The sequence below is a fragment of the Drosophila erecta genome, unplaced genomic scaffold (genome assembly GCF_003286155.1).
Source record: "Drosophila erecta strain 14021-0224.00,06,07 unplaced genomic scaffold, DereRS2 tig00000279-arrow-arrow-pilon, whole genome shotgun sequence".
Taxonomy (NCBI): Eukaryota; Metazoa; Arthropoda; class Insecta; order Diptera; family Drosophilidae; genus Drosophila; species Drosophila erecta.
The window spans coordinates 607,789-620,533 of record NW_020825216.1 but is presented as its reverse complement, the minus strand read 5'-3'; the positions used below and the strand labels follow the sequence as shown (position 1 = coordinate 620,533).

Sequence of the window (12,745 nt, the reverse complement as noted above, 5' to 3'; positions counted from 1 at the left end):
ATCAAAGTGTAATGTAAAATGTAAAAAAAAAATATGAATTCAAATGAATTGTGATTACAAAAATTATACCAAAGTCATCGAAAGCAAAGTGAAGATGCGAGATGCTACCAGATATGCTGTCCGGTGGAAACGTGCGAATTTCAGTACGTCAGCCAGTTACATCGATCTATCGATAGTTTTTAGACTGGCCAATGTTTATTGTTATAAAATAAATGTTAAAAATAAACAATTAATCACTTAATATAAACAAAAACTAGTGCAAGCAGTAGGTGCGTTGTAAAAACGACCTCCGCCCTTCGAATTTCCTTATTGCGGGCATAAAAAGCCCAACAACAACAACGCCACCAGCAACAACAATAAGCAGGAGATTCAGATTCGCAACGCAATCAAAACGAAATAAAAAAAGAAAAAAACTACAAGGCGAAACGCATAAATAACTAGGGAAACAAATAATAGTAATAATAAGACTAAAAGCAAGTGGAAAAGTACGAAAGCGAAAAGAGAAAACATATGTACGTTGCGTGAGAGTGACGTGTGTGTGTGTAAGTGAGCGAAAGAGAGAGACCGAGAGGGGAGGCGAGCAAAAACAAAAACAACATCCCAGCATAAGCAAGACCTTGAAAACTTTAAAAGCAGCAAAAAAAGCAACAAAACAGCCAAAAATAAGAAACTAAAAGCTGAAAAAGTAATCAAAAAAATAGTTTAACCGAAAATACTGCAATATAATATTTCTAGAAGTGCGGAGCGTATACTCTGTTATGGAGAGTGATGATTTTCATTTACCGCAAGGCGCCAATTAAAGGGGAAAATCCATAAATAGAGGATTACAAGTGGATAACAAGGACGCAGAAACGACAGAAAAAGTCTGAAAAGTACAAAATGGCAGCAGCAGAGGCGGGCAACACGGGCACCACAGGATCAGCTGGGTCCACAGGATCGGGATCGGGAACTGGGAGCTCCGCAGATCCAGCGAATGGACGGGAGGCCCGCAATCTTGCCGAGAAACAGCGACGGGATAAGCTTAATGCCAGCATCCAGGAGCTGGCCACCATGGTACCACATGCAGCCGAATCCTCCCGACGCCTGGACAAAACCGCCGTCCTCAGATTCGCCACCCATGGGCTGAGACTCCAGTATGTCTTTGGCAAATCCGCTTCCAGACGTCGCAGGAAACCCGGCATAAAGAGCTCGGGCATGTCCGCCTCACCTGTCGGAGATCTACCCAATCCCAGTCTGCATCTAACGGACACTCTAATGCAACTGCTGGACTGTTGTTTCATCACCCTAACCTGCAGTGGCCAAATCGTTCTGGTCTCCACCAGCGTGGAGCAGCTATTGGGCCACTGTCAGTCCGATTTGTATGGGCAGAATCTGCTTCAGATCACACATCCCGAGGATCAGGACCTGTTGAGGCAACAGCTAATACCCAGGGATATAGAGACCCTGTTCTATCAACATCAGCACCAGCAGCAGGGTCACAATCCTCAGCAGCACTCCACTTCCACGTCGGCCTCAGCTTCGGGCAGTGATCTGGAGGAGGAGGAAATGGAGACGGTGGAGCACCGTCTGGGGCGGCAGCAGGCAGAGGTGGACGAGGACGAGGATGACCCTTACAACCGACGCACACCCAGCCCGCGTAGAATTGCCCATTTGGCGACCATTGATGAGCGACTACGCATGGATCGCCGCTGCTTTACCGTCCGCTTGGCTAGGGCTTCCACGCGAGCGGAAGCCACGCGTCATTACGAGCGGGTGAAGATCGACGGCTGCTTTCGACGTAGTGATTCCTCCTTGACCGGAGGTGCCGCTGCCAACTATCCCATTGTTTCCCAGCTGATAAGACGCTCCAGAAACAACAATATGCTGGCTGCTGCTGCAGCGGTGGCAGCAGAAGCGGCGACGGTCCCGCCCCAGCACGATGCCATTGCCCAGGCGGCGCTACACGGAATCAGTGGCAACGATATTGTCCTGGTGGCCATGGCCAGGGTGCTGAGAGAAGAACGCCCGCCCGAGGAGACGGAGGGATCCATAGGCTTGACCATCTACAGACAGCCAGAACCCTATCAATTGGAGTACCATACGAGGCATCTTATCGACGGCAGCATCATCGACTGTGATCAAAGGATTGGTCTGGTGGCGGGCTATATGAAGGATGAGGTGGGTATACTAACAGCATACTAACTTCCTGAACAGTTTCTAACTAATCGTGTCTTCTCCACCCGAAACAGGTGCGCAACCTTAGTCCCTTCTGTTTCATGCACCTGGACGACGTTCGCTGGGTGATTGTGGCACTTCGACAAATGTACGATTGCAACAGTGACTATGGCGAGAGTTGCTACCGTCTGCTATCCCGCAACGGTCGCTTCATCTACCTGCACACCAAGGGCTTTCTGGAGGTCGATCGTGGCAGCAATAAGGTGCATTCCTTTCTGTGCGTCAACACGCTGCTCGATGAGGAGGCCGGCCGGCAAAAGGTGCAGGAGATGAAGGAGAAATTCTCGACAATCATCAAGACGGATATTCCCACGCAGAGCAGCAGTCCCGATTTACCCGCCTCCCAGGCACCACAGCAACTTGAGAGGATTGTGCTCTATCTAATAGAGAACCTACAGAAGAGTGTGAATTCAGCAGGGACGGTTGGGGGACAGGGCCTGGAGAGTCTAATGGACGATGGCTACAGTTCGCCAGCGAATACGTTAACCCTCGAGGAGTTGGCTCCCTCGCCCACGCCCGCCTTGGCCTTGGTGCCGCCGGCTCCGTCATCGGTCAAGAACTCCATTTCCAAGTCGGTGAGTGTGGTCAATGTAACGGCGGCCAGAAAGTTTCAGCACGAGCATCAAAAGCAGCGTGAACGCGATCGGGAGCAGCTTAAGGAGCGCACCAACTCCACGCAGGGAGTGATCCGGCAATTAAGCAGCTGCCTAAGCGAAGCAGAAACAGCATCCTGCACCCTATCACCAGCCAGTAGTTTGAGTGCCGGCGAATCACCGGATACGCCCGATCCGCACAGCAATACGTCACCGCCGCCGTCGCTCCATACGCGTCCCAGTGTCCTGCATCGAACCTTGACCAGCACGCTGCGATGACGGGCTGACGGAACCTGGTTTGCCTTCTAATTGGGTGTGGAAATGGACGTCGTTGGTAGCTCACATGCCCGCATACAACTTGCCGTCGGTAATATAATCCTAGCCAATCGCAAAGTGAAAACCCAAAATGTATCAGGAAAACGAGCATTATCCAGATAGTTTGAATATTTAGCCAAAAAACTAAAAACGAGGTGTTGAATGTTTTGCTAAAAGACCATGGGTTGAAGAACCTTTTTGGTATTCAAATTTCCAAGCTTTGAGCAATCAGACATTTTTTGTTTCAGTATATAATGAGTTGGCTTATAAAAGCAATTAACAAATCAGTACGTTGTAATCAAACAATTCTGAAATTTAATATGGGATTTTCCGCGATTTTCGCTTTCTACGTACTTTTCAACTTGTTCACAACGCATTCTTCATCATGCGGCAAACAGTTCTATAAGGGTTTCGTATTATAAACAAATTAATGTGGTTTCATTTGAGTTTAAAAATAACCATGGCTTTGTTATGAAAATGCAATATAAGTTCGCATTTATTTTGATATTATGATATTATGGCAGTAGTAATGATCTGATCACGATAATCGTTTTCTCAAAACATAAGCGATACATTTTGGCTATTACTGTTTCTGTGTGTGATTTCGGTATAAAAAAAGTAGTTTGATTACATGTTATATTGAATGGCGATCGGTGTGTGCTGCCAAATGCGTTCCATTATCAATAATCTTCGTTATGTAATTACGTTTAATTTGTAAATATGTTTGAGTGCGAGTGAGCATGGGTGTGAATGAATATTAGATCAGTGCTCGGATTTGGTTTTAGTTGAAATTTAAGCCCCATTTCGCAATTTCCCAGTTATCACCTTCCGCCCCAAACACCAGTGTAAAGAGAGTACAAAAAACAAAAAAATTGAAAACATACAAACAATATATATTTATTTCGCCCTAAGTCTAGAACGTGCTAAAAACAACTCATTAATAGTTAAACGGATGTTGCAATCGATGGAAATTAAACGCTCGATTTTAGTTTTGCCATCTCACTCGAAGAAAGAGAGAAGACTACATACAGTCAAACTTCTCCAAGTCTAACTTTTAGACTTTGGAATTGTACATTTTATTAGCTTGTCAACTAACATTTTTTTTAATTAATTTTTTTTTTAATATTTTTAAATTGCAAATCTGTTATATTCCTATGTAAAGAAAACTTTCAGGCGCAGCTATATTTTTAAACATTCTATAGTTTTGGGAACATTAGAAAATATATAGGGAACGAAATTAGAAACTAGGAATGCCAAAATGTATATTATAAAATATACAACCAACTACACCATATCCATACCCTCATAAAAGATAAAAAAATCCAATCCGCTAAATACAAAATATTCATATTAATGATCCAAGTTACGTCTATAATGTCTACCAGGCGAAAAAAATGAAATTCAAATCTTTCATTGTTGTTGAAGTTCGTATTAGCGAAGTTTGGCTGTAGTTCAATACTCACAGAAAGGGAGCGAGACATCTTCCCATCTCGCTCCGACCTGTTATCAAAGCCTTTGCCATTGTCCTTGGCGTTGCGTTCTTATCACCGGCGTATCTGAGAGAATATATGATTTTTTTCGGGCAAGTGGTTCTAGTGGTAAATATGCGGCGGTGGGTGGTTTCGGGGGGGTTGAGGGCATGGCGGATGGTGAAGGGCGTAGAGGAGGGGGTACACGTTTCGTTATTTTTTGTTTTATAGCGAAATTCATCTATCTATAAACGTATGCATATATACTATTAACTTTTCGTTTAGCTCAATTTTTTGTTTGTAGTTTTAATTATTACTCGGTTTTTCTAGTGTGTAATTTAATTAAAAGTCCAATGCTAATTCCCCAGCGAATCGTTCAGTGTTTGTTCATACGAGTTGTGCTCTTTAAACACTTTTGGCTTATCCTTTTATTTAAATTTTGTTTGTTTTTCTTGCGTTGTTATATGTATGTCAAAATAAAAATGAAAGCTTAAATTGTTTTTTTTTAGCAATTTAGATTTAAGTGTAATGTCAAATGTCAAGAGGTATACTCTGTATAAGAATAATAATGTGAAATGTCATTTTTAGAACTTGCTAATCTCTAGCAATTAAAAATTAGCCTGTAATTAACAATAATTAATTATAATAACCAGTAACAGTTCATGCAGATGAAACTTTAATAAATAATAAATTATATAAATGAAAGGAGTTCGAATATTAAATTTTTTCATAAAGGGTAGGTTTCAATCGGAACTGGTAAATTGAGACCAAATCTTGCGAACTAGCTGAATGCAAATCTTAAATATATTTTTCATAGCCCCAAGCTCATAATTTGTTTTGCCCACTGGAAAAATAAATGATTTGAAATGCGCGCGCTACCGAATGCAGATATTGCTGCCTCGCTCGCACTCATAGCCAAATAACGGTGATTCAAATCCCCATCTAGAGGTGGTTTGAACTATCGATTATAATCGATTGTATTCGGGTTTGAAAACTTGAAACACCTTAAATTGGTTTTCGTCGTTGCTTTGGATAACTGAATATGTTTTGTTTGTTATTAGTTTTAGTACGCATACACAGACTATCTCAGCTCTTACGAGTAAAGTAACGCAGTAACTACGCATTAAAAAAACCGTTAATGCTCTGTTTAAAAATTTGAAAGGGACTAACAAAACATAGAAGCCGAACAGATTTCTATCGATACTATCGGCATGTCATCGATTATTTGTCCAGCTCTACAGGTGAAACGAGCGTCGGCGATTCCGATTTCGATTTCGATTCCAATTTCGATTTCGACTCGGGTCCCGAATCCGAATCTGAATCAGATTCCAATTCAGTGTGGTGAAGAGCGAACGGGAGTGCGGACGGAACGGACGCGAAATTCATTTAGGCGGGCCGCAAGCGAACGCTCGAAAAACGCAAAATTTGTCAATTGTCCGTTCCGCTTTTTCTTGTGTCTGTGCTTTGCGTCGCGTGCCTGCGTGTACGTGTACGTGTGCGTGCGCCTGTGTCTGTGTTCGTTTTTTGTTATTTTTTTTTTAACCAACGACAACAACAGAAAAGAAGTAAATAAAATACACAAAATTAACGGTGTATATATTTAAATGATTTAGTTTTTTTTGGTGGCGTGCAGAATGAGAAAAATTTGAGAAAAACGCAGTGGAAAACGTAAGAAATGCTGAAATAAAGCTTAAAGTAAAAGCAGAAATTGAGAGTTGTTTCTGTGTGTTTGTGTGTGTGTGTGCAACAATAATAACAAAATGAGAAGACGAGAGGGGGCAGACAGAGACAGAGCGAGAGAGGTGGAAGCAACACCTACGCAGGTTTTTTTTATGTGTTATTTCGTTTTTGGCATGCCGCTGCTTTCTCTCTTTCACACGCAGCCTCATTTGAATATTTCGTTGTGCGGCAAATTTCTCCACTTCCTGTTTCTCTGTCGGCATTTAATTTTTGGGGGATCTTTGTGGTTTGTTTCGTAAAATCCTTATTTAATACTCGCAATAAATTGCGAAAAATTTCCAGCCGCATTAAAAAAAAAATCTTGTCCCACATTCAACAATAAATAAGAGGTGAAGAAATACGTTTATAAAAACTTGTTTTGTTTTTGTGTTTCATGTGCCGAGATCATAAAGCTCTCTCTCTCTCTCTCTCTCTCTGCTCCTCTCTTTGCAACAAAGTTGAAGGTCTTTTTTGCATGGCAATGTTGCCAAGCGCAGAAAGCAACAACAACACAGTGCAGCAATAACAAGTTATACACAGAACAGAAATTATAGTAAATAAGAAAGCAACATTCCCAAATTAAATTTGTCTTACAGAAGGATTACCAAATTATTACGATTATAATTATTACATTAGATCGTTATACACCCAATAAGATATAATAATTGTCAAAGCAATTTGAATTTTGTACCGTGTATCGTTTCGATTTCGCAAAACTGGTTTTGAGGCGTTTAGTTTTATTTGTTCTTCATATTTATTTGTTTTATTTGCTGGCTGCGATATTTTAAATATTTCAATGACGTCAGCGGAGGCTAAATTGTTGATCAGTAGTATTTTTTGCAACTGCTCAAGACAGTGCAATTAATTAGCACTTATCTGCGAAAAAGATTTAAATGAAATTATTATTGCATTGCAAAATCACACTGTTCCAGAATTGCAAACTTGAATAGAAACTTGGCATATGATTAACCCAAGTTAAGAAATATATTTAATAAATGTCTATCGGGTTATTAAGTAAAATATTCATGGAAATTCTATAGTGGTAGGGTTAAGGCTAGTTCCACTGTGCAGAAATATAGAAACAAGTCGCGGAAAAATATGAAAAAAACAACTGAAGCTTTTGGCGCAAGCGCAAAGTGTTGGAGAAGATGAAGAAGAAGCAGAGCAGGTAGAGAGCAGGACAGCAACACTATCTAGCTGTCTCCTTCCTGCGATCGCTCTTTCATTTATTTTTAATTCATACTCTCTTGCAGAACACAAAACAAAAAAAAAAACAAAATAAAAATATGGTATAATCAATTCAAATAAGACCAACAAATTGCAAGCAATTGGATCCAAAAAGAAATATATAAAATTGTACTACGCTGACGGAAAAGCTGTGAAAACAATGCATTTAATCAAAGTAAAGACTAAACTCGCGCTGAAAACGCCCGAAATCGAAAGAAACTAGCGAAAAACCCCATTTCGAAAATCGCACAATAAATTTGCAAAGTCCACAGCAACAACAACACAGAAAAAAAGACAACAAAAGAGAGCCAGGAGGAGAGGAAAACAACAACGAAAACAGCAAAACGACGGCCCCAAAATGTTGTATCAGCTAAGTAAAGCCACTACTAGAATCCGGCTCAAAAGGCAAAAAGCCGTTCCGCAACATCGCTGGCTCTGGAGTTTAGCATTTCTGGCAGCATTTACACTAAAGGTAAGCGAGAGGGCCAACAAACATGGCCAAAACACACAATTGCGGGTGGATTTATAGACACCATGGGTCCAGGCAATCGTATAATTACTCGTTTTGGGGTCTTAACCTGGGAAAAGCTATTGAACATAACTTTCCATCTTACATCATTATTCCTACATCAATACATCATAAATATGCAAAGATAGATAGATAGAATGTTTAAAAGAGCCCCGTCTTATCTAAATTTTCAAAGCGATATGATATCATTGCCACAGCTTTTGCTTTAAACTAATGCATACACACAAAAGTGTACTTAATTTACTTTCTAAATTCTAGGGCTATCGGATCGAAAGGTTTTGCAAGCATTGTTCAAAGTTATTTAATTATTTATTTGTGAACAGCCCCGCCCCCTCCATTTACTCACCCACATGGAAATCATAATCTTCGTCACTTTTGTCTGTGGTCTTTCCCATGTTAATTAAATTCAATTATTTCGCATCGTGTTTGCTTTTCGCTATTGTTCATGCGGATGTATTTGTCTCACTGGACACAGAACGGAAAGCAAACAAACAAACTCTACCCCGATCAAAGACCTTGAGGAAACAACAAACAAAAGCAAGAGTAACAACAATACCCGAACAATATTTTGCACATTGCATTTTGCATCTGAAGTCGTGTGTTGTGCAGATATGCAGTAGAACGCATTTAACCGAAGACAAAGATGCGACAGATGTATAGTCAAAAGAATGAGATACTTAACTCGTTGTCCAGACCACAGATAGTTCGATGTTCTTTTTCAAGGAATTTGTCTAAATACTTTGCATGCCCAACCTTTTTTAATTAATACTTTGAGCTGTGTTGCATAATAAGTAATTGCAATGCCGATTCCTCAATGTGTGCAACCAGCTATGTGATGCAATCGATAAGACTGGCAATTTTCCCAATTAGGCTTTCGACTTTTGCAGTTTTGCACGAAATCAATTTTCATAAAGCTGATACTTTAGGTGGAAATTTCTAAATATTGAGTTTTTCACAGCGCATTGATACTAACTCAAGTCGGTCTGTTTCCTAACTGCTATTCACTGGTTACTATGGGTAATTATTTGTCACAGATGTGGGCACGACTTGGCATGAATTCTAGAGCCGCAATGAACCGGCTAGAATTCGATATCGGTTTCATTTTACATTGACATTTTTTTATTTGTTTAACAAAATTGTCGGCGCGTAACGACTACTATACATATCTGTATACATTTATTTTATTTCTAGTACAACTAACCAATTGTTTCCCGGTAGATCCATTTCAATTTGGTTTTTGAGTCGTTCAAATTGTACCACCGGTTGTCGGTTTGTTTTGTATTTTTTCATTGCACCGATAAATGGACAGAAATATTTGCCATTTGGTCACATACAATCTCAACTTATTTCGTCGCTGGTGGCCATAAGTCACGTTTCACTTTTAATAGTAAACACGAATATGTACATACATTCATTAATGCAAGTACACATCCATGAGATACTTTTCGCTTGTATTCTGTATCATTTAAAATGATTAAGTGTTAAGCGAAATGTGTTACCGATTATTATACGATATACACGTATGTATATATTTATAAAGCAATATAAATTAATTTCTTAATAGCCTTTAAGAGTAATTCAAAGAAAGCTCAATAGTCGGTATAAACAAATATGCCATGGATAAATGTGCTCCGAGGCTCCCGATTAAATGGAGCGGAAAATGTGGCTTACAGACAAAAATTAAAAACAATTATCCCAGTAGGAATCATCTGAGAACGGGGGAATAAGGAAGTGTTGGGTAATTAAATGCCGGCCAGAATCCTCAGATGCACAACGCAGATAGGACGACACGCCTCAAAACAAAAAAAAAATACGGTGGAAGACCACACCCATTTCATGTCCAGGACACGTGTCAACCGTAGCAAAAACAAAAACATCAAGATGGGGCACACTTCTTACAGAAAATAGCCGAGATTGGGGAAAAAGGTGGTACGAAGTCGTTGCAGGATGGCAATTAAATGCAACCCTGCATTGTCATGCAATTGACACCGAAAACACTCAGGTTCTTACCTCCTCTACTGCCAGAAAGAAACCCCTTTGTTTTTTGCACCCAATTCTACTCGAAACCGTGCATAAATTAAGTAACAATTAAGCCAAGTTGAGCTGAGCTTATTAACCCTCCGATGGCATGACTAATTGATCTTACTCGAGCTTAACAATACTCGATTGAGTTAGTTGAAAGTGGAGCATAAAGTGAAGGTGTTCTTAGAATTTAGACCGCAGAGTAAAGCAAACAGAACAGATCACTTCCGCTTAGCTCAATAAAACAGAATTAGCAAAGACATTAGTTGTCGCTTTCGCACCATCGCCTGGTGCGCTTCGTCACTACGTGGACTGCCGTCCGCAGTGATACATGCCAGATCTACTTATGCGCGAGTCTTAAAAATATCTTGCACTGATATTTTTTGAACGAGTTACCACTTCGTCTCGCTTTCCCAGACATCAAACACAAACTGAAAATAGAGCCGAATGCCGGAAATGCAACATCAAAATGCGAAATTAAGAGTGCAAAATCGAAAAGAAAACTGCAAGGAAAATGTGGTTTTCCGATGGGGAAATTGTTTCCACAACTGGATCCATTTCTGCCTCCAACTTGATTTCATAGATCGATTAAGGCCCGAGGAATCGTTTGGCCAATCCTCCCTGCTTTCAAGTGTAGTCTCTGATGGAGGAAATGTTTGGCCCATTCAGAATTCCTTATTGTCCTGCCACAAAAGCCAGAAAAGAACCGAAAACGAAATTGCTCTAACGGTGTTTGCTCCCGTGAGGCGTTTTTCGATTCACCCACTATTATTTATAAGGGTGACTTTTCCGCACAACTCTCGCCATATAAAACACACTTATATATCTTTTAGAGGTATTACAGTAGTGGATGTATAACATACCAAGTTGAATTATCAATGCTTAAATCACTAGTAAAATATAATAATTTTGTAATTTTAATATTTAAGTATTGTGTAAATCTTTGTTGTTTGAAGTCATTCAGTTTCATTTCAATAGACGAGCAACTATTTAATATTTCAAAAGATTTTTCAAACTTAGCTCTACAACTGTGAACGCGCCTGTTGCCGAAATGTGTGTGTGTGCGTTTTCTATATAAAGTCACTTAATATTTAGTTCACTGTACACATGATTCATAACCGGGGAGGTTTCTTCCAAATGAGGGGAGTTATTATATGAGGGCGAGGCCGGAAGGAGACTGCACTAGTTCCTGCCGCCACTTGAGCATTATGAAAGTCATAATTTTTGTATGCGAAAACTTTGTTACATGGACTGTCTGCTTACTAATTACTTGTGTGTGTGTGTATGTGTTCTGCAGCCAAAGGTCGATAAAACGACTTGGCGCAAATGGAGAGCTGAAATCTGGTGGCCAAAAGTAGACCAGATTGGCCAAAGAGAAACAACATATGGTCGGGGGCAAGTCTGATCCATTTTGTAATACAAAACAGAATTCTTGACTGAAAATGCGTGTTAAATACGTCAAATTTGCCTGCAACTTTAATTCTCATTATCTGAGTGCTCCCTTTTTCTTTTAGTCCTGACTCCATTTATGATTAGCTCAATTTTTTATTAATTAAAACCGATGCCACGTACATTCTGCGCTGCAATCGTAAATCCTGATCCGTTTGTATACAGGAATTCGCAATTCCAAGTGAACAAAAGGAAAGCAAGCATACGGGAAAATATTAAAAAAACTAATGAGAAAATGCAATGGAAAACGAGGGGTGAGGGAGGGAGGGAGGTGGTGGGGGCTCCGTTTTGCAGTTGCTGTTTGTTTAATTGAAATTTATTGACTGCGCGTTTGTAAATTCTTTCATCTGGTGCCGGCTGGGCCAAAGAGAGGAGAACCAGATGCAGATGCAGATGCAGGAGCATGCTGAGAGTTTACTTTCCACAAGGGGCACCCTTGGATTTTCACACTCGGGATTTCCCCATTTTGTGCCCCGCATTTGCGGCTCATTTGTGAGCCCCACTTGTTTATAAAAGAAAATCTTGCGAAACAATCCACAAAATTCCTGGATGCCCAGTAAATTACTCCATATGGCCGCATTAGCAGCATTGTAGCTTTTGCTTTTACTTTTTCCTGTCTTGTCAATCTCTTTATTGGATAGTTCTGCCTGCCCGATGCCTGACAAGTTGGCCCAAACTGACAGGTTGTCTGTTTTATTCTATATTATGACAGGCGAAAAAAGGTGATTTAGGTGTGGAGTGGATGGAGTAGGTCTAAACACTCGAGCACTTTTACTAGAACTTTGCCAACAATTTCGGGGGAGCATGTACAAACTATATATACAGATAAGAGGTAATTTTGAACATCACTGTAAAGAAATGTGATATTAAACATTCCAAGTAAGAATATGCGACTTTTTCTCACAGCAATTGCACTTATTAACAATCCTAATGCAGTAAACCACTTTCATGCGGATATAGCACTCGCATATGACAATTCTTTTATAACAATGAAGCCAACTGGAATCGAACAAATCCACCCAAAAATCGAAGCTGAACACAGGAAAGAAATGAATAGAGCAGACAAATCGGATCGCATCAATGATTTCCCATTGCAAGAAATAGTGACCGATGTCATTGGCCTTGAAATTTTTGTAAATTCGACAACCCTCCGATGGGGGAAAAAGGGAAAACTCCCTCTAGGAAAACTGTTTGGCCAGCACGATCGT

At 40.3% G+C, this 12,745-nt stretch overlaps 2 protein-coding genes across 2 annotated transcripts in view; both read left to right on the top strand.

Moving 5' to 3' along the window:
• Positions 1-73: 73 nt before the first annotated feature.
• Positions 74-5,039, top strand: LOC6551307. The gene is made up of 2 exons (XM_001977059.3): positions 74-2,157; positions 2,229-5,039. The coding sequence occupies exons 1-2, from the start codon at positions 880-882 to the stop codon at positions 3,084-3,086; spliced, it is 2,136 nt and encodes a 711-aa protein (XP_001977095.1). The 5' UTR covers positions 74-879; the 3' UTR covers positions 3,087-5,039.
• An 800-nt stretch (positions 5,040-5,839) lies between these two features.
• LOC6551306 (tyrosine-protein phosphatase 10D) overlaps positions 5,840-12,745 on the top strand; it is a 42,157-nt gene continuing 35,251 nt past the window's right edge. Inside the window, exons 1-2 of the mRNA XM_001977058.3 lie at positions 5,840-6,259; positions 7,564-8,009. Of these exons, the coding sequence (XP_001977094.3) occupies positions 7,896-8,009 (114 nt within the window). The 5' untranslated portion in view covers positions 5,840-6,259; positions 7,564-7,895. The remainder of the gene's footprint in view (positions 6,260-7,563; positions 8,010-12,745) is intronic.

Coding starts and splice junctions, on each gene's coding strand:
- LOC6551307 (XM_001977059.3), top strand. CDS start 880: ATGGCAGCAGCAGAGGCGGGCAACACGGGCACCACAGGATCAGCTGGG. Junction 2,158..2,228: donor CGGGCTATATGAAGGATGAG/GTGGGTATACTA, acceptor CACCCGAAACAG/GTGCGCAACCTTAGTCCCTT.